Here is a 27,033-nt window from a genome sequence, read left to right on the forward strand (position 1 = left end):
TGCAAAGATCTGCAAACTTGGTACAAACTAATCTTTTGTTTGAAGTCTGGTAGAGCAGAATTTACATTACAGTCAGAGAACAAAAAAAATTGACAGTCTTGACCTATTTTGCAGCTAAGACTGAGCAGAAGAGTGCTGTAAGCACTTTTGGATTGCTGAGATATGTTACTATGTCAAAATATTCCATTCTTTCAGAACACGATTCACCTTAATACTGGTGTGTTTGTAAATATTAATTAGGGCTAATGACCCCACTTTGAAGTAAGTAATTACTATTACAATGATGATAAAGTGGAGTTCTAATAATGTACAGAAGAATCTTGAAAATGGTATCAAAGAAATCTCTCTTCACAGACATTTTTCTAAGTGAGGTAGCAGAAACGAAACTGAACGGATATAGCCCTGACTTTAAATTTTGACTTTGAACTGGTCAACTACGTCTTCTTTGGACAAATCCATTATATAGAATTAAGTGATTGCATATTAGTTGAGGAATATTTTACTGAAATCAGCCCCGCTCCCCAATATAGGTGAGAGTGCAGAAAAATCCTGCTTTTTGCTTTCCTTTTCCCAATTTTTTAAGAGAATTACTAAAACACACAAAAAAATGAATGGAAACATTTAATTTCATTTTGGACAAAGCATGTCAACTGGTCCTCAATTATTTGTAATTTTTATCTTCCTTTGCCAACAAATATTTTTCAAGTTAATATGAAATTTTAATTCTTAGAATATTTTAGGGAAGGAGAATTAATAATTCACATAGCTCCTCTACTGTACTGACCCTCTATCTCCTTGGGGAAATGGATGTTATGTCTTCCAGAGCTCTTTGATGCACTGTGATGAACATGCCTTATGCATCATCCCTTAGAAACCTATATAAATGTGCTAACTAGCCTAGACAGCCATCTTTGGCACTTGGTAGCACTGGAGATGAGTGCAACACACTAGAAATAGTTTATAGCAGGGACAATCCCATTAGGAGACAACAGGAATGACCGTTGGGCTCATTCCCTCCAAGACTATTATAAAAAGGTGAGTTCTCATACATTCCCAAACATCTTCCTCACTGGGGAGAACAGCTGTGTTTAAGACACATTGGTTTTAGCAGAATTGAAAAAAAAAAACCAAAACCAAAAAAACAAAAACACAGGAAAGAGGTTTCAGGCCTAACTTTACATAAGTTAACAGGGAATCGAGATTAACAACTGGAGTCAACACATGTTACAGACCACTAGAAGAAATTTTCCCATTTCTTAGCCATATTAATGGAAAATGTTTGGATATTCTTGTGTAAGTACAGGTTATTTTTAATGTAAACATTAATCCTTTTCTAAGAATTACATTTCATTCTCATTTTTTTCATCAACTTCCAAATTTCTAAGTCAGTCAATATTTTGAAATGCAACTTTTGTAAAAGATCTCTCATATGACCCCTGACTTTGCAATTGTGATTTTTGTTATTTAGAAGTTATTTAGTTTTGTTATTTAAGAATAAACTCCATTTCATATTCACTCATATTCTTCTCACTGAGGACCAAGAGACAACATGGTATCCTGAGGGGCTAATTAAGAGATTGGTGGTGACATTTTAGCAAATCCAATTCCCTGCTGAGAGATACTCCTTTAATTCCCTCTTTTATAATTTTTGGACTAGAAAGAAACAGCCAAGAAAAAAAAGCTTTTTTATAGATAGTTACTTTGAGGTACTTGGAGTTTTAACAGTTGATCAGGTAAACACTGCAAAACAGAGACAATGACAAGAGGAAAACCTATAACGACACTCTAACCCTGGATCAACACTGAGTTTGTTACCTGCCAACAGAAATATAGGTGCTAACGCCTGTGTTGTCACACAGCATTGAATATTTCTAATCATCAAGTCTTTTGCATGGTGTAGATCAGGAGTCCTTATACAACATAACAGACACATTTCCAAGTAAAATACTTGCTAGGAATTCCTCAGAAACCTTCCAGGCAACAACATCCAACCATACAAGCATAAAAAAACCAATGAGGAAATGCCTAGAATCCTACTGAGTGACCCTGGAAAATTCCTTATTGAAAGAACATTTTATAAATGGACCTTTTCTTAAGCACTACGAGTACTTCAGTTACAATGAATATGAGTTGACAGGTAAAGCAATTTAAAAAGCTACACTTCTGGAATAATAAAATGTGCAAACAGTGGAGAAAATGTTTATCTACTTTAATAAAAAATGTATTTAAAAAGAAAAGATATTTTTTCTTTTCCTGTTTATCACATTTCAGCATGATAGCTGTATTCGACTTCTTAGCTTTTTTTCAGCAAACTACACCTGAAATGCCTCACCCTTGGTAAAAACAGATGACCTGTCAAAGCCTCATACCTTTAACGTACTGGGCATGGTGGGTGATGCAATCATGTGGGCAGTGACCTTTTCAATTTAAATTGAATGTGTCTTACGAGGGCAGCGCTGGATTCATCTTTCAGTTCCTCTTTACATGTTCTCTGCCCCCTACTGAGACAAAATTACAGTCTTTATTTTCAGCATTCAGGCTGAAGACAGAGTTGGATGCAAACCCCTGTCTCCAGGTGATTTTCTTCTTGTCTCATACAGTTATTTCTGATTATTATTTTTGCTGCTGGAACGAGACACTATTAAGCATTTTCTAGAATGGGACTTCATACAGCTCTAGCGTAGCTGCAAACCAGAAGCTTGGTTTAACCTGGCTGAACAAAGAGCTCAACTGCAAGCCTTGGAGTGAATCCATATTTCTCCAGCGCATGTTTGGAGTTGGTGTTTTAACTGGAGCCAGTCTGAACATTTCCCAAACTCACTCTCTGGGGAGGTTTTCCTGCATCACTAAAAATGTACCTAGGCAGGTACTCATGCTTTTTGATTACTCAGTTCAAACACTTCGTGGGCTAGAATTTCTCCTGTGCCAAAATCTGCTAAGGGCAGGTTATGGTTCCCCTAGTCTGCGGGGTACATGCAAGTCATGGGGTTGCTCTCGCTTGTGCCAGCTGGCAGAGGGACCCGGTGGGCCAGCTAGCAGCCAAGGCTGGCTGGAGTGCAGGCACCCCCCAAACACCCCTTCTCTCGCTTTCTGCTCACCGGGAGGCTGGAGCCAGCTCCTAACTGCCAGAGCATGATCAGATGCAATCTCTAACTGGCAGTGCTGGGTTGCCCCAGAGGGGCTATGCTGGAGGTAGAGTTTGATCTTAGACTGTTGCAATAATGAAAGGGAAGGATTTTAAAGCTGCTCTAATGGGATATTCTGATCACAAGAGAACTGCATGGACTTACGGATTGCAAACATCAGTGTTGCCTGACGTGGATGTGAAAATTCAGCTCCCTAGGCCAGCACAAAGTATTTTCACGTACTGATCTTTGGTTTTTCACACTGGAAAATAATCAGACATTACAAAAGCATAGGAGTCATCTCTGGCTTACATCCAACCAGGACGCTACTGATACCTTTCACTGTACTGGGGTGAGTCTTGGGCCAGTTCTACAAATTGATACGTAGGTCAGTGTGCCCATGAAAATCAAGTGGCTTAATCTACTACATAAAGGATTGCAAGGTCTCTGACACACTTATCTCTTTTCTCAAAAGCATATTATTTCTTGAATCCAGTCTACTTATACTGAGTTTTAACAAGATCATAGTACAGAGTTGTAAGACTATACAAGCTGTGATCAAACCCAATAAGCTTATTTAGTTTTATTCTTTACTTCCCAGAAAAAGCATATAAAAAAATGTGGTGCTAGAGCCTAAAAAGGATACTGCCAATAGGAGTTTTGTTTTGTTTTTTTAAAAGAGGATTAAGTACTTAAGCTTTTCATTTTTGCTTTTACTTAAAAGCTTAAGTAAACCCTATACACATGTACAGCTAGTTTACAGTGAGGTCTAACTACAGCAATCATTTTAGCAGACATTCATCTGAACATAGTGGACTATGCGGATGACAAATATAGAGCTCACTTCAGTTCGGCGTCTCTCAGAGTAAGACCCTGAGCCTCTTAACACCCACACCTTTGAACAGGCCAACTGAGATTAAGACTGCTCAAATGTGTTAGCACACCCGATTCAACACCTAAATTTAGTGCTATTGCATCCAATGAAAAAAGCATTACACATCAGGTGGTAATATTTCAAGACTTGGTACAAGAAAGCACTCTGGGAAGAAAATGGTATATAACTTTCATGAAATGTAACAACAACAAAGTGACATAAAGCAGGGATGACTCAATTTACACTACAAGTTATTTAGAAATAGATAGCTTTGTATTTTTATGTAATTGTCTACCATACTGTACTACAAGGTGAGTATATAAACCAGGCAAAATGTATTCATAAATGAATGTTTAAAAGATGACTAGAGACATCAAACGTCTTGTTTTGGGCCAGGTCACTACCTCTGTCAGTTTTTAAGTGCTCAGGGTATCAGAAGTTGGGACCCAGCAAGAGACTTGCACAAAACCATTCCTGAAAATGTAGTCAAAAGGGCTGATTTACAGGAGCAGAAAAATACACATTTATACAACTATGCCAAAATATTAGCTCTTCCTTTCCCAATTTACTTCAGCTCTAGTTTATGCTCCAATCTTTAAGACGTATGAGTTCAGTAAAGGCTAACTTCAACCTGTAGCATAACTTGTTGAGAGAAAATGACATCCTATATAGAGCCATATTAACTGTGTTAAAAAGCTGCCCTAAAGAGTATGCATGGTGGAGAATTCCTCTTGTGATTACTCTAACGTGTGTTTATTATGCAGACACAAATAATTCTTCTGTCTGGATTCCAATGTGCTGGGTCCTGTACAAAACTAAGAAAAACATTGCCTATCCTAAAAACTTTATAAACTGAACTGATAATGCATGTATCTATTTAAGAAGCACCGTGAATGTCACTGGGACACTGCACATGTAAATAAGCTGTTCAGGTCCCTGACTCAGAGAACACAGAGTACTGGAAGAAAATGGAAAGAAAAACAGAAGCAAGTAGGAAGACAATACAGCAATAAATCTACTGTTTGCATAAATCACATGGGGGTTGCCTTTAGAAATTTGTTATTTTGCATGAAAATGCTGTATGTTCCCATGCATTTCTTAATCAGTATGTTCTTTCTGAAACAGAAGTAGATATATTTTGGTGTACTTTTCTTCATTTTAAGATTTGCATAGGCATTTTGCTTCTGACAGTTATTACGTTGTCACATCGTTTTGCTTTGCAACCAGATCGGCCTGGAGGCGTACCTGGGTATCCTCACAGTACCTTGAAATTGCTCAAAGTACACCTTAACTACATACAAGAATAATGCTGGACAAGACCTCCAGAAATTATAAAAAAGGTAACTGAAAGATATTTGTCATTAACCGGTAATTAAAAGTTCTAATGATGAATAGCTAGCTATTTTTCCTTGGTAGCCTGTAACAGATCTGGACAGAGTATTTCACCTGAGGGCTTGTAATTATTTGACTCTACTCATTAGTAAACTTCCAAGCCCTAATTCCTTAGAATATTGTAAAACAGTGCTTGTGGTCTGCTATAAACCCCCAGGCCTCCCCAGCCTGCTTCTGTTGTACCAGTTATTCCACACTCTGCGTTTGTGGAGGGCCTGTTCCTTTTATTTCTCAGGTGACGATACACTTTTCATTTTCTTTCTGGGATTTATAAAGTTATGTGCTCATTCTTAAAACTCTTTTCAGTTGCATCAGCTATGTCACTGCCTTCCACTGGGAGGAATTTCCACTGGCCAATTGCACTTCTGAACAACTTCTAAGTGTTCAGCACCGACTGACTCTAGTATTTTAATAAGCTGAACCTCTGTTTTTATATTACGAGATGACATAGAAGTAAGATCATCCTACTCTACCATGACCATCATAAAGACCTCAAGAAAATGCCTTCTAAAACTTCCTTTTAACTAAACTCCTTTAAACTGTGTTGTGCAGCATCCTCTCTTTAGTCACTTTTATGTTTGTCTTTGAAACCCAACCAAGAATGGGGCTCCTCTGTGTGGCAGGCACCGCTCAAAGAAAGAATACTAACCCTACAGAGCTTTGCAAGCAGCGTGCTTCAGAAGAGCACAGGATAGAGAAATGGGGTATAAAACAAAGGAATAAAGCCTAATGGTTTTATGTGGAGGGAGAGAACGAGACAATCGGGGGAAAAAAAGTCAATAGGGTCTATATGGGGGGCATGGCACAGGAAAAGGTAAAAGGACAGGAGCTGAAGGAAACTGAGCTGAAGAGAATATGAAAGAAGGAATGGGGAAACAATGTGACCCGGCGAAGGCAGGACAGATGAAGTCTAGTTAAAACTGCAGAATTCTCTGAATGCCTAAGGCTCTTTGCTTTTGTATTCTTGCAGCCATGCCTGCCTGCTGGGGTCTGCAGACATGAAACTTGGCTTCACTGACCACTTTATCATCTCTCTTGACACAGTTTCATTCTCATCTCAGCATTTTTGAACACAGGTAACAAAAAATACCTGTAAATAGTACTGACCTCACCCAGACACCCTTCTTGTTTTGTATTACGCTGAGCCTCAACATAGCTCCTAGGAAGGACAATGAAAAAGTGCATATTGTTTGGGGACCATCTGATCCAGTACTCATAGTGAGAACATGGAATGTTTCTGCATGTTTATGCAAATTATGCTTGATTAGGGTTATCTACTCATTGTTGTACTGCTATCTGCGTGGCCTTAAAGAACTAACTTCTGTGCAGAGTGTAAGGATCCTGGGAGGGGTACAAATAGAGCAGCCATTAACAGCTCCCAGCAACCACAGAGGTCAGACAGCAGCTAAATACAACAGTAGCTACAGCCAGAACGAAAGGCGTTCTTCCCACATTTCAAAGAGAGCGAGTGGAAAGCAAGCAAAAAATACTAGCACCAAGTCAGTCTTTTAAAATTAGAGGGGACAAAAGCTCTCTAAGCAGAAACTCGAGAGAGCTTGCCTGCAGAAGGAAGCAACTTTGAGGTTTGGGGGCTAAACAACCCAAACAACATGAAATTCAGGGAGAAACCTCCATGGCTTAGACAAAAAAGTCCAGGAACACAGACCTGAAAATCTATAAATCTCCTTGCGTGATCGGACAATAGGGTCACAGTGTTTGTTAGTAACAGAGCCTTGCGCATTGTTTGTGCTAACAGCAGCAAAGAGCAGTTATTGTAGAAACTCTCCTGAAAGACTGCGTCTCTGACTGTTGCTGCAACTATGAAGGGCCAAACTAGAATGCACCCAAACTCTGGGAAAGGATAACCTTAAACTATTATGAGCCTGCAGGAGAGCAAGTACAGGTGGTATATTTACCACAGGTAATAGGGATATTTCAAGGATTTTATTTTTTAAGCAGAAGAGTAGAACTTTTGAAAAGGGCTGCCAGATAGACAATGCAACAAAAGGCTAAAGGAAGATGGGGTTTGTGTTCCTGGACTAAAGGAAATACTAAAAACACATGGAGTCACTGATGGCATCTAAACATAAATGGGATCTAAACCAACTGAGTGCCAGTTAGAGAAAAATTTTAATGGCACTGTGACAATCCTATCTTCGACAGCAAGTGATATGAGATTCTTAGGAAACATTTAATTTTAAATTCAAGGCATAACACTGGCTTATGCCATCATTATGCAGTGAGACACGTTTTAAAACAGTGTATCTGAAACCCCAAGAGGGCAGGTAAAATGAGTTTTCCAAGTTATTACCTGAAGATGGTTCAAAATATTTGTACATTTTATAAAGAAGCAGAACATATGGTGAAAATACATTGTTTGAAGGTTAAAACTACGTAACACATCTGGGGAGTAGGTCTATGTTTCAGGAATGTTAGGAGTCCTAGATACGATAAAAAAATCAGTGCCTCTTATCTACTGCTAGAGGGTTCCTTCCCCCACCCCCACCCCCGTTTAATGAATTTATATGCTTTAGAAGAGTAAGGTCTTTGTAAAAGTAATTTCTTACCCTTTTTTAACAGTTTTATTTTAGGTCAAGGTGTTTCAGCCTGCAGGCTTAGCAACCCAAGTCTTAGCTGTAAACCAGCACCTAAGACGGGGCATGAGAACCGACTGCCTTCATTTTCACCATTCTAAGGGAGTACACGATGGCTGTAGATGACGCAAAAACGCTAGCGAGTCACCACTTTCAGCCTGTCACTACAGCAAAGAACGTTACCTGCTCTCCAGCCACCTCACACCAGCACTAATCCCACCTACTATTACACCACAGGGAGAAAAGGCCACGAGCGAGGCAGCCACCGAGCCAAGGCCTTTATAAGTCAGTCAGCCACCAAGCCTGGCAAGCAACTTCTCCGGCCGTAAGCCAGGCCGGAGCCGGCCCTACCCCGTGAGTCAGCGCCCGGCCGGGCACAGCCAGCGCGGGATGCGACCTACCCCCCCCCCGCCCACGCGTGGTTCGGACACCCCTCCGCCACGGTCCGAGGCCTAATTTGAGGCCGTGAAGCATCGCAGCCCGCCCACCTCACACAAGCCCGCGCCGGGCGTGAGGCGGGGAGAGACGGAGAGAGAGAGGCGCCGGCCACGTGACGAAAATTCGAACGGCCGGCGCGAGACCCGTTCCTTCCGCAAGGGAGCATGCGCGGCCCAACCGGCCGTTGGCAAGACGAGCCCGCCCATTGGGCTGCGGCGGCCACGTGATCCGGCCGCCGCCGGCTCCGCCTCCCCTTCCTCCTCCCGCAGCCGCGCTGAGGGGGGGCTGGCGCATGCGCGGTGGAGGCGGCCGCGGGGACGGCGGCGGACGGCGTCTCTCTCTCTCTCTTTTTTTTTTTTTTTTTTTTTTTAAATTTCTTCCCCGTCTTTCAGGAGGGACAAAATGGCGGCGACAAAGCGTCTGGAGGACCCGGCCGGGGGATGGTGAGCGGTGTCCGGGCCCGGGCAGCCTGCGAGCAGACTCCGCCTCCTGCCCGCCGCAGCCTCAGCCCCGGCCCCGCAGCCCAGCACCGCGGGGGAGAGACAGCCGCCCGCCCCGCGGGGGTAAGTGCCAGCCAGCCCCCTCCTCTCCTCTCCCGCCGGCCTCAGACAGGAGGCCTGCAAGCCGGAGGGATGCCGAGTAGGGAGGGGGTTCGCCCTTGGAGCCTCCCGCCTCCGTGGGGGCCCGGTTTGCCGTGCCCGGGGTGGGGGGGGACGACGACGGGGACGATGGCGTTTTGGCGAGCTGCAGCGGGGCGGGGAGGGGGGGGGGGGGGGCAGGAATACATCCCGTCGTGTAAAAAAGCGCAGAGCTTCTCTGTAACGTGCGTGGGGCGGGTGGGAGGGAGGAACTTCGGGTGTTAAGAGGGGGACTGCGGCCAGGCCTTGGGAAAGGAAGCAAAGCGGGACCGTGTGTGCGTGTGTTAAACCGAAAAGAGCCTACGCCGGGACAGAAGATCCTCTCAGGAAAGAAGAAAGGTGGGTCGGGTAGCAGGCGGCAGCTCTGCGCACCCCAAAATACCGCAGGGGTTTCCTGCTTCGCCAGGCAAGCTGGGGACTGGAGCGCGTCCGCAGGGCTAGGCCCGCGTGTGTCCCCCCGCGCCGCACCACGGAAGTCCCGCGAGGACCGTGAGACTTCTTTTGCCGCCTGGTTTTAGGTTGGGCGCTCCAGGAGCGCAAGTTTGGTAGCCTTACGGTAGATAAGGGGGTATTGGGGAGTGCAAACGTTAAATCAAGTCTTGTTCTCAAACTGCTGCGTTAACTAGGGCAGCTGTAGTTACTAGGTGGGTTTTAGGAGTTCAACAAAACATCTATATTGCGGGTTTTTTTTAAATAAAAAGAGCTGTTTCTCAAAATACTCCCAGCTCGACCTCTTCAGAACGTTTGCTACTAGAACTTCTTGACGGTTGTGATTATCAGATAGAGGTGGTTTTGCGTTGCTTCCTGTTTCACAGGCTAGAAAACTCGTCTAGGATTCTCTTGCTCCTCTCTTCATATATGTTAGGCTCTGTTGTCAGTATTCACGTGGAGAAGTGGTGTAAACACAGGTGGGTGCAAAGAACCTGGAGCCAAGGCCAACAGGTTTACCCCTCTTCTATTAGTGGAGAACAGGCTTTCTGGTTAATGTGCTTGTCCTGCTTCAGTGGCCAGGTTAAGAGTGGCAATTTGATCTTCTGTGGAATCCAGTGGTGTAATTCTAGGTTTTACTAGCCTCTGAGCTCTGGCTGCTGCCAAAGACATGCAGTCTTGTCTTCCTCTGGTTGCAAGTGTTTGTATACCCTTGTGGGAAACTGTACTGGGGAGCCAATATAACTTTAAAATAAGTAGCTGTATTTTTTTTTTTTTTAATGGGTTAGATTTAAATAGTTCCCCAGTCTGCAGAGAATCAAGCAGGGCATGGTAGGACCTCTGCTTTCAGGATGGTGTGGATTAGGGCATTTGAAAGTGTTTACACAAAACAATCTTTTGTCACTGTACTTCCAAAAGATCCTAATAACTTGACCTTATTTGTGAAGTGTCAGACCAAAATTCATGACTTTGACATGTGATCTCTGTAAGACTGCTGTGCAGATGGATTTACTGCTCTGTTTAAAAATACTTCATCTGCTAAACAAGATGTGCTGTAACCATGTATTGTTCCCATTTTCAGCTCTGAAATTCAACTATTTGTGGTTTGTTTTTTTTTTTTTTTTTTTCCAATCTGGCCAGGTCATAATCGCAAACCTAAGAGGGTTTTTTTGAAGAGTTTTAATTTCTCTGCTCACTTGAGACTTAAATTGCTACAAAAATACATCTTTTCTTTGGAAAGTTTTCATATTTAGTGTCAGATGATATAATTAGTAAAAAAATTTTTTAATATAAAATCTGAGTAATGTGATTGCTTGCCAAGTTTTTTTGGATACAAAATATCATAGCTGCATTCATTCTTTGTTTTTGCACAGCTGATAAGTTGTACTTTAGTAAAGTGGAACTCAGAACTGTTACAGGCATTCATTCTCCAAAGTTGATTTCTCTTTATATTGCAGAGAACTCGCAAAATGATGATTGGCTGCTTACAGTAATTGCTTTAAAATCCATGATATGCTTTATGTGTCCTTTGGAGGAAAAATAATACGATTTATATGTAATAGAATTTTTCAGATTTCTAATCGGTAATATTCTACTGATCCTGGTTTTTGTAGGAGAGCTTTGTCTTCATTCTTACCCAAGTTTTCTGTCCAGTTGCTTCAGTAGGTCCTCATCGGTATTTATTTTAGATACTATAAAGCAACTTAATTTTCTCTTGCTGCTTACATGGGTATCCTGAGGCAAGATGGAGTGGAATATGGAATGTTTTAACCAGATCTTTTTTCCGTATTTTCGGTTTTTGCAGCCCTTCAGAGTAAGTGGTGACCAGGTATATGGGTTATGGGATTGCAAGGAATTTCTCTAGCAGCATTGCTGCTAAAGAAAACTTACCCCATAATTAAACTGCACGATTCCATAGTTGCTTAAATTTAAGATCAAATATGGCTTATCACCACAACTTTAATCGCAAGTGCTGTTGATTGTTGCTGCCACAACAGCTGTTAGAAACACACTTCATTTTCAACTGTCATTCCAGTTTTGACCTACTTCTATATTAACTCTGGTTCCCATTATTTGTTCTAAGTAATACAAATGGAAGATGACTGTTGCTTAGAAATTAATTTCTGTGTGATTGATTCTATGCTTTTTTTTTTTCCCCCCACACAGGTGTGGAAAAATGGCAAAGAGAATTGCAGAGAAGGAACTGACTGACAGAAACTGGGATCAGGAGGATGAAGCTGAAGAGGTAAGATACACATTAGATCCTGCCCCCACGCCTGCAGGCAGTAGGGTAGTTATTTACATGTGCTATTTATCTCGTGGGTGAAATCTGCAGTAAAATTGGTTAAAAGTGTAGCAATTAAAGATAATTTTTCATAAGTGATTTCTTTTCTTTTTATAAAGCGTCTAATATATGCAGACCATATGGCAAAGCAGCTTTTAACAGTTAAAATGACATCAGCAGCTCAGGGGAAAGGAACTTTACGTTTCTAAAGGGAATCCCAGGCTTGTTAAAATGCATAATGCTTTTGAACTCTTCAGATGTGATGGGTGTTTATTGAGTTCACAAGAAAAGCGGTTTTGATTTCTTGAGATAAGTTTTCTTCATGTCTCATGTCTTTTTTTTAAAGGTCAGTAATAGTTAATTTCAGAAATACGATAATTTGGAGCACTTAGCCGAATGTCCCTACACAGCCAGAGGAATTAAGCAAACAGTCAAATAATATGTTTCATCTGATTGTAAAAAGATATTTTCACATTTAGCGTCTCAAACTTGCTTATGGCTCATATATTATCTCTAAACAAACTGTGCTAGCTTCTGTACTACTAAAACTATTAAATGTTTAGGCCTATAAAATGTGAGAAGGAAAACTGACAGTACACTTCCAGAAATTTGAATATAAGAAAACTTAATTTCCTCATTTATTACAGGGTAGTAATTAGTCATTAGCTGCCTTTGCTAATACTTGAACTACAGCAGACTGCAGGAGGTTGACTTACAGCATACATCTTAATATACCTTCTCCAAACTGAAAATTGTTTGTAACAGTGCAATACTGACCGATTACCTTCAGCAAAGGCATCTCACGTCTTTGTTTAAAAAACAAAAATTAAAAAAAAATCCTGAATTATTGTCGTAGCAAAATTGAGATTGCATGAAGGGAAATGTAATGCAGAACAATAAAGACAAGAGGTTTGAAAGTATCAACTAATATCCAAGTAGCTGGCAAGCTAATCACAATACTATTTTTTTTTATGTCTTCCCTTACTTGTTAGGGGGCAGTGTTACATTTGTGTTCAAAAACTGATCTCAGCCATCTCTTCAGGCTGTGATGATTTTATGCCTTTCAAGAGTTTCATTAATGAGTCTATAACTTCCTCTTAAAGGTGGGAACATTCTCAGTAGCCAGTGAAGAAGTCCTGAAGAACAGAGCTATTAAAAAAGCAAAGCGCCGAAATGTTGGATCAGAGGTAATGTAATCACTGAGCATTAGTCTTATAGTTTGACTCAGCTGCAAAATACGACATCCGTGCTCAGGTTTTTACTTATTTCGGCTTGTAATAATACCGTATAAAGCTATCGTGTAGAATGTATATGCAGCTAGTCAGCTCATACATGCAAATTAATTTCCGCTTACTGTTCCATAGCAAGAGTAAGGCTAGAATGAAAAATGGGTAATGCTAGTACTGACTGGGTGAAGAGAGATGTGTAATTTTGAAGTATAAATGCAAAGCGTTTCAGACACGATGTCATCTACAGATGTAAAACAGCATTCGAGCTGCTCCAGTTTCATTTTTTGCAGAGATGGAAGCCTGGAAATCGAAAGTTACTAGTTACCCATACTGGAGGGCTGGGGGATGTTTCAGAGGCTAAATAAGTAAAAGCCAAAATACTAAGCTGTTCTGAGAATGAAAAACATGTCTTTTGTTAAGAATGCTGCTACTCCCCCCCCCGCCCCTGCTGTGAAAAGCTTTAGTGCCACCTACTCTTTGCAATAACAAATTGAAAATTGAAAGGAAGTTGGCCTTTGTGACACGTTTAGTCCCTGTGAAAGTATTAACCCAGTCCAACCAAACTGTAGTCCTTTCAAAAATGCCTGACAGATGCTTTGTTGTATATATCTTTGTGAAACATTCCTTCAATGGGGCATGTGCCATGTTTGAAATAGAACAGAAACTTTATCTATCACTCAGATTGCTTTTGGAGTGAATGGGACTAGGCATAATTAGGGGCTAGATAGTTTTCTCCTGTGCTTTTGATTTTCCTTCTGCTGTCCAAGCAATGTAAATAAGGAAGCTGTCCTATCCCCCTTTGGCGTATAGTAGTTTTAACCACAGATGTGGTAGAGAATGCAGTTAACTAAAGGATTGTACTGGGAAGAGGTGATGCAAGAAATAAACCACAACTTGAACAGGAGGGCTTCGGGGGCAAATGGAATGGGAAAACCAGAACTGACTGAGAAGGGGGACCAGGTGATTGTAGCAGAAATTGTCAGGAGGCTGGGAGTCAGCTGTTAGAGATCAAAGCTGGAGGAAGAGCTAGGATAGGCTGGGCAAAGTCCAAAAAGCAGAATTGATGGCAGGACACCTGAGGTTGCATAAGAAACCAGTGAAATATTTACAAAAAGGTAAACTTGAAATTTACTCATGTTCCTAAATGGAGCGAGCAGAATGCTGCAAAGAAAAAGACTGCAGTTCAACTTGCATGTCCAGAGGGGGAGGTAGGTAGGATTGATCAAAGAGAGACAGAATAAAAATAGCTACCCAGAAATGAGAAACAGGACTGCACTGGAAAAAGTAAAGCATAAAGGGAAAAAAAAAGAGCCTATACCTACAAGGCCAGATACTGGAATAGAACCTAAAATTGGTAAGTTTTGCTATTTCTTCAGTGGCAAAAGTAGATGAAACTCAGAAGCAATTCTCCTTTTCCTCTGATGGCTTTCCAGAGACCCTGAAAGGTCTACTTCCAGTAGTAAGTGCTCATTACCTCAAAAGATGGTATATGTAGTACCTAAAAGTGGCAGTGCTTGTTTGTGTGTTAATCACACTATATCTTTTAAGAACATGTAAGAAACCATACCATAAAGCAATATGGTTGTAAAGATAGTGTTCAGAACTAGGGAATTGTTGTGGTTTAACCCCAGCCAGCAACTAAGCACCACTCAGCCACTTGTTCACTCCTCCCCGCTTCCAGTGGGATGGGGAGGAGAATTGCAAAAAAAAAAAAAAAGCAAAAAAAAAAAGAGAGAAATGCACCCCAAGAAAAGACAAGTGATGCACAGTGCAGTTGCTTATCACCCGCTGACCGATGGCCGAGCAGCAATCCACCCCTCCTGGCCAGCTCCCCCCAGTTTATATACTGAGCATGACGTTCTGTGGTGTGGAATATCCCTTTGGCTAGTTCGGGTCAGCTGTCCTGGCCGTGCTCCCTCCCAGCTTCTTGTACACCTGCTTGCTGGCAGAGCATGGGAACCTGAAAAACCCTTAACTTAAGATAAGCGCTACTTAGCAACAACTAAAATGTCAGTGTGTTACCAGCATTATTCTCACACTAAATCCAAAACACACTGTACCAGCCACTGAGAAGAAAATTAACCCAGCCGAAACCAGGACAGTAAGGAAAAGGCTGCAGAAAGCATACATATTATGTTATCAAGTACAGTCTATCTTTGCTTTTTCTACCAGTCCCATTGGAATATTTTGGGTAAATCACTTAAACGTTACATAGGTGACTACAAAGTATGCTGTTTTGATGAGTGGCTTGAAGTGTTGGACTCTTAATTGCGGTTGTAAATGCTAAAAGTTGCTGAAAATAAGCCTGCAATTATATATTGGTATGTAATTATTTAAAGAAGACAAGATGCTATGAATGTCTAAATAGGTAGTCAAACACATCCGCTGCTCTGAACAAGTTTTATGTATCCACTTCCTAGATCTAGTTTATTTTCATACCAAACATCCGAGTCCTTTAAAAATAGTAGCAATATGTGTCATAAGGAAGCTATTAACTTGGTTTACATAGCTGACTTAGAATAATGTATGAAGTGACACACTGAACCAGGGTAAAACAAATGGAACATCAAGTGGGGATAGGATTTTTGTGGATGAGATGTATGTAACTGGTTGTTTTTCCCCCCCCCCCTCTTCTTTCCCCAGTCTGAAAGTGGAGGAGCTTTTAAAGGGTTTAAAGGCTTTATATTGCCTTCTGGAAAAGGAGGAGGTGCCTTCAGCGGATTTGGTAATGGTGCAGGAATAAAGCCTTTAGAAGGGCTGTCTAATGGAAGCAGTAGTGTCTCTAGCACTCCTTCTTTCAGCAGTTTAAAGACCACCTCTGAAACACAATCAGCATTTGGTAAGTTTTAAATAAGCATACATATTTATCAACAAATTCAGGCATAAAGTCTGTAGGGTTGTTTTAATAGTGAAAAAACAAATTCAGAAAACCCTGTAGTTCTGTTTTAAGGTTTTGAGACTTTATTCCTCTTTGTAAGATTTCTTAAAAAGGTTTGAGACTGCTGGAGGGACAACTTATCAAATGCGTGCAGTTTTAAGAGGTGGAAACTAAATTCATATTTGATCTAATACTGGAGGTAAAAGCTTTATAGGCACAAATGGGAGTGGAAAACATTGGCATAAGACACTCTGAATAGTATAAAACAGCTGATAACATGTTCCAGTTAAATAATTGTCCCAATTCTCTGAATTTAATTTAAAAAAAAGGCAGCTAACGGAAACTGTCCATTTAGTAGGACTGCAATTTCTTTGTGTGATTTTTTTTTTTCTTTTTTTAAGGTCGTCTTTTGGTATTTTTTGCAGTTTTTGGTAAATATATGCTGCATAGCTACAGTCTTAACTTTTTTTCCCTGTACATCTTATATTGCAAACAGTCTTACTAGGATTTTATCTGTTACATTTATACCTGCATTTTAAGACACTTGAAATATTTTGGCAAGTCTAACTAGTCTCATGCTTTGGTAGTCCCTGAAGAATACTAGTTCTATCCCTTTGTGTTAGAGATGCAGAAATGTTAACCATGCCACAGTGTTTGAGTCGGCATGCCACAGAATAGAAATGGTGGAGTTTGAAGTTTAGAGTAACTTAGATTTCAGTGATCTTAACTAAATTAGGAGAAATGTAAATATTTAATGACGATTTTCTTAATTTGCTTATTATGGTTTTTATACAGAAACCACTCAAAAATGTGCAAAATCATGGGCTAGTGCATGCAGAGTTTTTTAAAGCACAAGTAGCAAGAGATAACTGAATATTTTGTTTTAATAACTGTTATAGCTTGGTAAAGCTTGAATTAAGATTTTGGGGGTTTAGGTGAAATAAGAAACTTTCTAGTTTTTTAATGTTATTCTGTACAAGATTTCTTTAGACTTTTTTTATACAGCTGTGTGGTCCATCTAGTTTGCCTGTCCCTGAACTAACTTCTCTAAACTTAGTGAGCTTAGGTGTTTGCTTACAGCATTGCCTGTTTACTTGTACCACACTATGTTTCACAGTGTTGTGATCCAAGAGGAGGTACATAACTGAGCAAGAATAAGTGATTTCATAAAGAAACATGGAGAACATTAGTTAGGCTTTTATGAGAACTCTGCTTTCTGGGAAGAAAAATGTTCTAAACCTTGTTTTTCTTCTAATAGGATCCACAATGTCAAATGGTCCTACTACTACTGCATTTACCGAGAAAAAGGCTGCAAGCCCAAAAGCTAATGGTGGCAGTCAACCGTCCTCATCTGGCTATGCTCAGAGTAAAGTTTGTAGCTCTAGTGTTTACCACAAGCAGTTAGCAGCTTTAAACTGTTCTGTGCGTGACTGGATAGTTAAGCATGTAAACACAAACCCACTGTGCGACCTGACACCAATCTTCAGAGACTATGAGAAGTATTTAGCAAATATTGAACAGCAACACGGAAGCAGTAGTGATAGTGGCTCGGAAAATGAAAGCAACAAGACACCCGGCTCTCAGTCAGTTTCTACATTTGGGAATTCAAAGCTACAGCAAGGATCAACATTTTTGTTTAACAACAACAAAACTGAGGATACCTCGGACAAAAAACCTGAAGCTGCATCAGAAAAAAAAGATCCACCATTAGGATCTACGTCAACTGTCTCATTTAATTTTGGCAAGAGTGTCGACAGTTCTGTTTTGGGTTCCCTTGGTTCAGGAACGCTTAGTAGTTTCTCATTTTCTCCTGGGAATTCAGGTTTGTTTGGAAAAGACGCAAACCAGGCTAAGTCTGTCACTGCAGTATCCACCAATGTATTGGAAGCTCAGACAGAAAGTGGCAATAGCGATGATAAAGGTAAATTCTATTTAAAATTATTATTTTAATGGTAAGCTGTGAATGTTACTTAAGAATACTGCAAAGATGAAGTAATACTAAGTTGAACTAGATCATAATTGTGCTTGAATTTGAAAGTGCAAAACTGTACCACTTACCTGGAAATACCTGGTTTGCCTACTGTTTTAAGTAACACTAAAAGTATATGCTTATCAAAACCTATGTATTTGTGTCAGGTTTATATTTTCTGTAATAGAATATAATTCTCCAGCTGAATACAAGACTTGAAATGATGAAATTTAAAGCAACTGCTGTGTTCATCTTTGAGCCTGCAGGACATTTCAATCCTGCTGCTTTTCCCAATGGGTTTATCAAGGGATGCCCTCAGCAAAATGTGTAAGATACAGAACAATTTCATACAACTTGTGTAATAGACTGTAAGGCCAATAAATTTACATGCTACCTGACACTTTGCTGTTTACTGAAGCTGAGTACAGTAAGTTGTTAGAAATCCTAGCAGTTGAGGGACCAGAAAGGCATAATCCTGCCACTGTCTCTTGACTGTCATTCCTGCCACTAATTCCCTTCCCCGAAATCAAACCTGGCTGCTGAAGTATTTATTATGCTTTACTTGTACCCATTTGTGGAGACTCTTCTTTGAATTGTTATAACTGTTTTCCCCCTGACAGAGGGTTTTGACTTTAGTTAGACTTGTTAAGCTTTATATTTTGGGGGTTTGATTGTTTGGTGGGGGTTGGGTATTTTCATCCCATTTAAATTGAAGATGAGCACAAAGTTGCTTAAGGGGTGTGGCTGAACAAAAAGAAAGTAAGACTTTTTTCTGTAGCTGAAGCTGCTTCAGAGCCCACATTGACTTAAACATGTATTGGCAATCATTGACAGGCCACACATGTATATGTCAAATACAGCATGCATAAGCTAGTTCTAATACAATGCCAAAACTACCTTCCAGATTATATACTCATTAACGTATTAAAACTTTGTATTTAAAGGAGGGGAAGAGGAGGAGGAAGAGCCACCAAAAGTCATTGTTAATGAAATAAAAGAGGATGATGCTTTCTACTCAAAGAAGTAAGTGGAATAGTGAATAGAATTATAACTTGGAGAATAAAATTCATACCTGCATATTGCTGTTCTTCATCACTGCAGTGCATAATTAATGATGTATATGTTCTTGGACTTTGTCGTTAATACAGCTTGTTAGGAAGCCATATTGAATATGAAGTTCCACTCATAAAATACAGAACAAAAATGTGTAAGATCTTACTAAAATTCTTGTGTATCTTGGACACAACACTAACAGCTAGTTTGCGTTCTACTTCCGATCAGTTTTTTACAAATGAAGATGATGTTTCTGCCTAGGGCTTGTAGCACAGAAATAACATACTGTACTTCTGAAAAATCAGTTAGGTGCTCAGCTATTTGCATAGTCTAAAATAAGACTCTTCAGTTGGAAAATGCTGATTATTGTATGAAGGAGTGAACAAGTTGTATTTTGAAGTTCAAAATGAGACTAGCTCTACTAGAAGCAGTTTTTCAAAGCATGTTCAGTAAGTCCAAGTAATTGCATGTCTGCTCAACACTTAGCACAGAATTTGTTCTTCTGCAAAAAGTCATTTGCTTTATCTGAGAGAAGGTCCACACTAATTTATGAAGAATGGCATTAGGTTTATTAGAGCTTTGCTTAAAAAATGTTTTTAAATTTTACATAAAAGTCCTATTATAACTTTAGAATGATACAGCAAGTTCTTATGGTTTTGTAATTAGTGTTTCTAAACAGTAGCTTACAGTTACTACTCCTTATAGACCCTGAGTACAGGTTACTGTGTATTTTACTTTTCCCTGAAAGAAATGACGTTGTTATTTCAATACTGAAAGAAAGAATTAACTTTCTTGTTCTGAACTGGACGTACTATCTGTTAGCACATGAAACAAGGTCAAGAAGAAAGATTTATGCTACTCGCATCATGTTAACTCCTGATTATTGTTAAACTATTGGCTTACTGTGAGTCAGAGGTATACATATATACGTGTGTGTGTGTGTATTTGGGAGATATCTTTGATATCTTTGTTTTTAATCTCTGCATATCTGCACAACTGCACAAACAAGGCTTTTTTTTTGCACAGGTGCAAACTGTTCTACAAAAAGGATAATGAATTTAAAGAAAAAGGTGTAGGAACATTACACTTAAAACCCGCAGGAAATGAAAAAACTCAACTCCTGGTCCGAGCAGATACCAATTTAGGTAAGTAAATTTCTTCTAGTAGCAAGTCCTGATGTGAAATTCCCTGCTGAGCACTAGGATTTTTTTGTTACACAGCATAACAGACCTGATTAGTGAAAACCTTTCTACTGTTTTTTCAATAAATTCAAGTATTGAACAATCAGTAGGGTGCCTTTAATGAGTATTACAAAATAATGCACATGAAGCAGTGCAAGGAAGTAAAAAAGTTGTGGTGTATGTTTGGGTATTCATTCCCCCTCACCCCTTTTTTAATTTGAAGTGTGGCTTAAGATCGACAGTGAAGTATACATGTATCAGGTGTGATGAATGAAGAGGAACAAATTTTGTGCTAAAATGCAGGCCAACTGCCATTTCTCTGCAATTCATCCTGAATATGTAAATAGTTGGCCATGTAGGCAGACATCCCTTGTACTTGGGGGTAAAGGGGATCATTCTATAGATCAGGCACGCAGGATTTTGCTGTATGCATTGCTCTTAAAATGCATGCTGAAGTCCCACTGTTGAATGGTGTTTTAGCTAATTTCAGTTGGATCACAAATGGTAGGTTGACTACAGAATTAGAGTAACTGTAGTGTGATGGTTCCCTCAGAATATCTTTTGAGATGAATGTTAACACATACAGCTAATTAAAGAGAAAAATCCCCAACCATTTCTTTGCTTTTAAGAAGTTAAGGGGAATTGATGTATTGAAGTTCTTAAGGTGTAACATTCTGGCTGGGGTTAAACCATGACAAGTGTTTACGCACTCAAACTGTGCAAATCAATGTTTCAATACTCATTGTTGAGAAACTTTGCTATGCTTCAGTACCCAGTTTCAAGAAACTTGCATGTGGGGCTCATGTGCACTTGACAACTTCCATAAAAGAGTAAATATTATGCTTATAGAAGACCTGAGAACTAAAGCCATGCTGCACTGTAGGCCATTGGTAAATCTCACCTCACTTTGTTTATAGTGCACTCAGTGAGTGTATATGAAGTCTCTGCAGGCCCATTAGGGGCAGTTTTCAAATACCTGGTGAGATTGCAGCTCCTGTGTTAGTCACTTCTAAATCATCAACTTTCAGTGGAGACAAGGTTTGCCAGATAAAGGGCAGTTCTTAGCAATAAAACTGAAGGCAGATGTATGGCAGAGTTGGCAGTGCTTTCAGCGTTTCCTTGGGGATTTGAATGTGTTGAATAGAGTAGATGAAAACTTGATTTCTCCAAGTTACCTAGTCTTTAACACAAGTCTTGATTTTCACTCAGCTGATGCTAATTTTCATGATGTTGATTTACATTCCCTCTACCTTCATCTGAGGTGATGTATTAGGAAATCTTTCCTTTTTCTTCAGCTCATACACTAAGACATTTCAGCTTGGTGTTTCCAAGCATTGCTTTCTAGAAGCTGCTGCAGTCATAATGATGCACACTTTCCTTTTTGCTATCTTCACACAGTGCTATAATCCTTTCCTAAAATCTCACTGTGTTGAAAAACTGAACTGGAAAGGAAGGCGAAGACTGACTTTTCCCTAAATACTACTACCGTGTTCTGAACTATTTACCAGGTTTACAAAATGTGTGCATCTTCTGTGGAAGCAGATTTGAGTTTGTTTGCAACTGTTTTAATAGACCACTAATACTGAAGCTCTCAAACTCACTACATAATTTAACAAGTTGACATAGAGCTGCTGTTAGTAACCTGGTGGTAGACCACATCAGATGTGTTGTATGATGTGAAGATACAAAGTACTTATTCTACCATAGTTTGTCCAATTTTAGATTAACATGTCTGTATGTGTGTTAAAGCTAACTTTTTGCTTCTGCTTATGAACTGTGCTTGATGGTCAGAATGAGTAACTTGCATAAGCATAAACTAAGCACTCTGATGGGATTCCTCATTTGCTGCTTCTCCCTTGTCCCCTTCCCTTTTTCCTGCGTGTCCCTACTATAATTTGATATTCTTCAGACTCCTCCCTTTAAAAGAGGAGGACACAGTCTTTCCAGAGATTTCCTCGTTCCTAATGAGGAAAGAAATCTGTGAGAACAGTGGCCATGAGCAGATGCTTAGGAAAGAATAAGACAAGTATATGTGACATTTGTGAATTGCCTTCCTTCCGAATACAAACTTAAATCCCTATTTAGTAAATATACTAACATCTGTATTGCAGTAAAAGCTGAAAAATTGCTAATTGTAATTTTTTTCCTCCTCGTATGCAGGAAACATACTGTTGAATGTTCTAATTCCACCTAAGATGCCATGTACAAGAACCGGAAAAAACAATGTTCTTATAGTTTGTGTTCCTAATCCACCAATTGATGAGAAGAATCCAGCTGTTCCTGTCACTATGTTAATAAGGGTGAAAACAAGTGAGGATGCAGATGAGTTGCACAAAATCTTACTGGAGAAAAAGGAGGCCTAAATAAGTTGCAGTCATTGATTTGAGGAATTATTGCCAAACTGCTGCTGCTCTTTTTTTTCTTCCATAACTTCACTTGAACACTTAACTCTTTATTCTGATATTAAGAACTGTTACAGGAATTCTGGAAAAATTCTGTGAGGAAAAGCTAAACTAGCTAATAAAAGCTTTAATAGAACACAAGTCTTGGACTGTGCTCCCTCATTTTTCAGTATCTAAATGCAGGACCTCTTCTGGATAAAGCACATTGATTTAAATTAAAGCATATGTTTTTAACACTGATCGATTTGACTGAATGGACTGAAATCAGTACAAAAATATGGTACCAGAGCTTCCTCACAGACTGCAGTGCAATGCAACAACCTCCTGTTTTGAGAGGGGAGGATGTTGAAGTTTAACTGTTGAAACTGTTTCTGGACTCCAGATTTTTAATTTTAATTGGTCTGTCATATTCTGGTAAGACTTAATTTTTCAAACTTGGTGACACCAGTGCACCCCAAGAACGATATTGTGTATATTATACTGTGTTTTAATTCTTACAGACTTGTGTGCTTTTGGGACTCGGAGACGGCATCTCCAGATATTTAAAAGAAAATTTGCTTGTGTAGTCTTGTTGACAGTAGTGTTTCTTAGAGAAGAACTGTCAGTTCTGTTCTTACTGTAGCAACAAGCTAATGATGTGCAATAGTACAAGCAGACAACTGGAAGACTGTTCATCTTGGACCACAACCACAGCTGGCGTTCGCTGACTTCTGACAAGTCAGAGGCAAAGGGTTGCAGTTGCACTTCCATTAACAGGTCCTCCGAGGTACTCCTTCCCTAGTCCCTTGGGCTAAAACTGAAACCCAGCAGAGGCAGAGTTGTAAATGTTGTTGTACTCGTCTTGCTCCTAGTACTTTTCTGAAGATTCTCTTTTCACAAACAAATTTCAGGATTTTTATAGATCTTTATATTGCCTCTGGCCATTACCAGGAAATACATGCATAAATGTGTATCAGTAATTATTTTTCCCATGTGCTAAAACTACAGTGCTTTACTGCATTACATTAGGCAGTAGTTTGCAGCTTTAGGGACAAGCTTTCTGTTGCAAGTAGGGAGCACTGGGTTAACTTATAACTTAGTTTTCAGCTGTGTTAAAATGAACTGTGTGGCAATAATTTGTGGATCAGAACATCACTCTGTTCTCAGTTTCCATCTCAAATTTATCAGACTGTGTTTGGTTATTTAATCCTTTTTCAAATCTTGTTTCCTGGAAACTCCTTCCCTAATAGTTGTTTTTCTGCTTCACTTTCAGCTCTGGGAACTACCCAAGAGCTAGGTGGTAATATTAGACTTGAACTGCTCTTGGATCTGTCACACTGACCAGCTCCAGGGAGATGGAAGAAGCATGCCAACCTGCCTCTGGCTAATATGGCACAAAGGAAAAAAATCCTATTCTTTAAAAAAGCAGCATGATGCAATTCTCACAGGGGGCCTGGAAATCCACAGTAGTGGCATCGTGTGGGTGGGGAAAAAGGAGTAGCACCATTTGATTCGATGCAGCACATCTTCCCTGCTCCCCACTGCTCGCAGGGATGGGGCTGGGGAGGATGGGGGCAAATGCCTGCCTTTAGTCCTAAATCACTGTACAATCCAGGTTATGGCCTTTTTTTCCCCCTCTTCACTAAAAGGAGGAAAAACTTTATAGGATCTATAGCCCTCTTGACCAAAGTTCAAAAACAAAGGCCTTCGCTTACATTTCAGCTACACTGAGGTCACAGGAATTGCATTTTTGACACTCAAGTGTAAAGGGAGCTCAGATTATATTTCAAATAATATTTGAAAGATAAAGTGGTGCCTTTTTTTTCTCATCTGGCTCAGTGCTTAACCATTAAAAGTAAGTGACATTACTTTCCTCAAAATAATGTGCTTTTTTTAAAAAAGTCTTGCTGATACCTAAATTGGAGGCCAAAAGCTGAAGGCATGCATATTAATTGCGTATGAATGAAAAGCAGAACATTGCCTGAAAAGTTTATTACAGGCTCAGGTTTTAACGTCCAAGGGCTCAGTTAATTTTGCATTTGTCTTCTGACTGTAGTGTCTTAAACACGTCGCCATGCAGAAAGGTTTTGAGGCCGGAGCGCTGGGTGTGGTAAGCAATTTGTTACGCATCCCACTTGAAGAGCAGCTCTGTACAGATTTTTCGGTGGTCTCGGGTTTGTGTTTGGTTTACTTCTGAAAGCTCACGGCTATGTAACTGTTTCTTCATCCACTGAAACGCGGACCAACTAACTTGAACAAGCGAGAGAGAAACTGAACGTCCCGTGCATCCTTCTGATTTGCCTCTGAAGTGAGGCAGTCTTGGGGTTTTGCACACACGTATTTGGCCTAATTCTGAAGCTGGCAAACTGAATAATGACTAGTGCATCTCTGTCATGTTTTCAAGGGTGGACATTCTGAGGGCGAGCACAGAGTGTAAGGAAAAATAATTAGAAGAGCAATAAATTGGGTTGGAAAAATTAAACTTTACAATATCCATGGTAACAAGTAATACCTTCTATTAGCTGTGGTAAAGACTATTTGAGATGAGACACCTTAATTCTTTAGCAATGTATGTATTTATCAGTAAAGCTAGGAGAAGGTATATAATGTGAATCTTGTGTTAATTAGTATGTCAAATATATGCATAAACATAAGATTTTAAACATTTTACACTGGGAAAGTTGCCACTAAAAGAATAGGGAAGAATTTTACTGCAAATTAGAGATTTTAATCAACACCGTTGATAGTGACCCTGCAATTATCTAGACTATGAAGCAGGAAAAGGAAGCTGTGCACTTTTCACTTGGTGTTCAGTTATAAAGCACAATCCATCTCTAGTACTGTTATAAAAACAAATTTTTGATAATCCTTCAGTTTCTAGTTAAGAAATAGTAAAGTACATAAATACTGTAAAAAGCCAGAGATTATTACATAGAAATAAAGGCCTAAAATGAGTTAAAAGCAAAAGTTAGTGGAGAACATAGAAATCAATATACTAATGCCTTTGTTACAAAGTGGTACATGCTATTCAAGGAAGGAATTTTGATCAGAATTCCAACTTAGTGAGGCATTCCTGTATCTTGGTAGATACTTAATATATTTAACAGCTGGATACCAGATACCTGATAATAAAGATGCAAGTTTCCTAATCTGAGTTAATGCTTTCACTGTTTCAGCTGTACATAGGTGTTGGAGTGTCTTAATGGATCATACATTCTTCCTTCTGCTGTGATTTTGAAGTTTTGGCTGCGTAGAAATCTTTCCTTTCCCTCTCACCCCCCCAAAATAGAAAATCAAGATGTCTGCTGCTTTTAATTATCAGAATCATCTGTAAGGGAGATTATTACAGTTGGTTTGAATTTTATTTTGAAATATTAAATGGCTATATGCGGGGGGTTTTTTTGTAATGTACTTAAAATTATCTATTTGGGAGCACAACAGGTGTTCCTGTAATTCCTTTTGGTTGATGGATGTGAAAACGTAAATGAAATTTACAGTTCAAATGAACATGTAGAACGTAAACCAATTAGGAGGTACGCTTTACTGTTAAGAACTTCCATTCAGCTCCCTTTGCAGCACTGTAACATTTAAAATGTCCTTAAAGACTTTCTTTCTGATGCCTTAACTTATTTGCATTTGCTAAAATTTTGTAGCTGGTGCCTGTGTGCAGAAATTAACTCACATTAAACAATTTAAAGTGGCATGAGCTAGCATAAATCCAATGAAAATGCTGAATGTGACAATTTGTTAATTGTTAATAGATTTCAAACTGCTCTGAATTTTTCAGTGGATACTTAAGTTTCACATAACTTGTCATGTAACAATGTTTTCATTAGTTCTAATACATTGAGGAAGTGTACAAAAATCCATGGAAAATGTGAATAAATGAATGGGAGATTGTCTCGTGTATCCCTTTCACTTTGACTGTATAACACTGTATTAATAAAATGAACTTTACAATCAAGTTGCTTCCAGGTGAACTGCCTAGAAAATCCTGTGCCCAGCCTTACTGCTGCTAAAAGAAGCAATGTCTTCCCCTGCCCCTTCCTCAAGCCGGCTTTCAAACCTGTCACATCGCTAAGAGCCAGTTCAGCAAAAATGCTTTCTTCTTCAAGGTCAGTGAGCTGAATGAGCTCAGCGGCAGGAGCCAGGGCTGCCTTTGGCCAGAGAGAGAGAGAAAAACTAGTTCTTGCATGCTAAGAGAATGACTGTAGAGATCGACCTCTAAAAATCCTTCCACTTGCAATATTAAAAAGATTTAAGAGCAAAAGTAATCTGTGTTTGCCTGATGACATACGTAGAACATATTTCTAGATCTAGCCTAAAAGCGCTATCCTAAAGCCAGGCCACAAAGTGATTGTTCTCTTCCGTGGCTTGTGAGTCTGGCAAATGGGGGGGGGGCAGAGAATAAGATCAAGACAGACTTGTTATGACAAGTGTAGATCGTCTTTCCAATGCACTGGGAACTGCTGAGACCACGAGCACCTGCCATCCAACTGTACTTTCTGCTACTGGCCACTACTACGCTGTTTAGCCCTACCTTAATTCTCTTTATAGTTCTGGAGCTG

The 27,033-nt window shown here is 39.7% G+C and overlaps 1 protein-coding gene across 3 annotated transcripts; it reads left to right on the forward strand.

Moving 5' to 3' along the window:
• Window positions 1-8,774: 8,774 nt before the first annotated feature.
• Window positions 8,775-26,364, forward strand: NUP50 (nucleoporin 50). Of its 3 annotated transcripts, none has more exons than XM_052789465.1 (8): window positions 8,775-8,986; window positions 11,657-11,735; window positions 12,878-12,961; window positions 15,647-15,842; window positions 17,140-17,802; window positions 18,795-18,873; window positions 19,930-20,048; window positions 21,483-22,205. In XM_052789465.1, exons 2-8 carry the CDS (start codon window positions 11,667-11,669, stop codon window positions 21,488-21,490), a joined length of 1,218 nt encoding a protein of 405 aa, XP_052645425.1. In that variant the 5' UTR covers window positions 8,775-8,986; window positions 11,657-11,666; the 3' UTR covers window positions 21,491-22,205. The 3 variants fall into 3 exon arrangements, with proteins under 3 accessions (XP_052645425.1, XP_052645423.1, XP_052645424.1); XM_052789463.1 differs by lacking the exon at window positions 21,483-22,205 and adding an exon at window positions 22,245-26,364 and having other exon boundaries at window positions 8,777-8,986; XM_052789464.1 differs by lacking the exons at window positions 8,775-8,986; window positions 21,483-22,205 and adding exons at window positions 9,296-9,400; window positions 22,245-26,364.
• The last annotated feature ends 669 nt before the right edge of the window (window positions 26,365-27,033 follow it).

Source organism: Harpia harpyja, chromosome 6 (genome assembly GCF_026419915.1).
Source record: "Harpia harpyja isolate bHarHar1 chromosome 6, bHarHar1 primary haplotype, whole genome shotgun sequence".
Taxonomy (NCBI): domain Eukaryota; kingdom Metazoa; phylum Chordata; class Aves; order Accipitriformes; family Accipitridae; genus Harpia; species Harpia harpyja.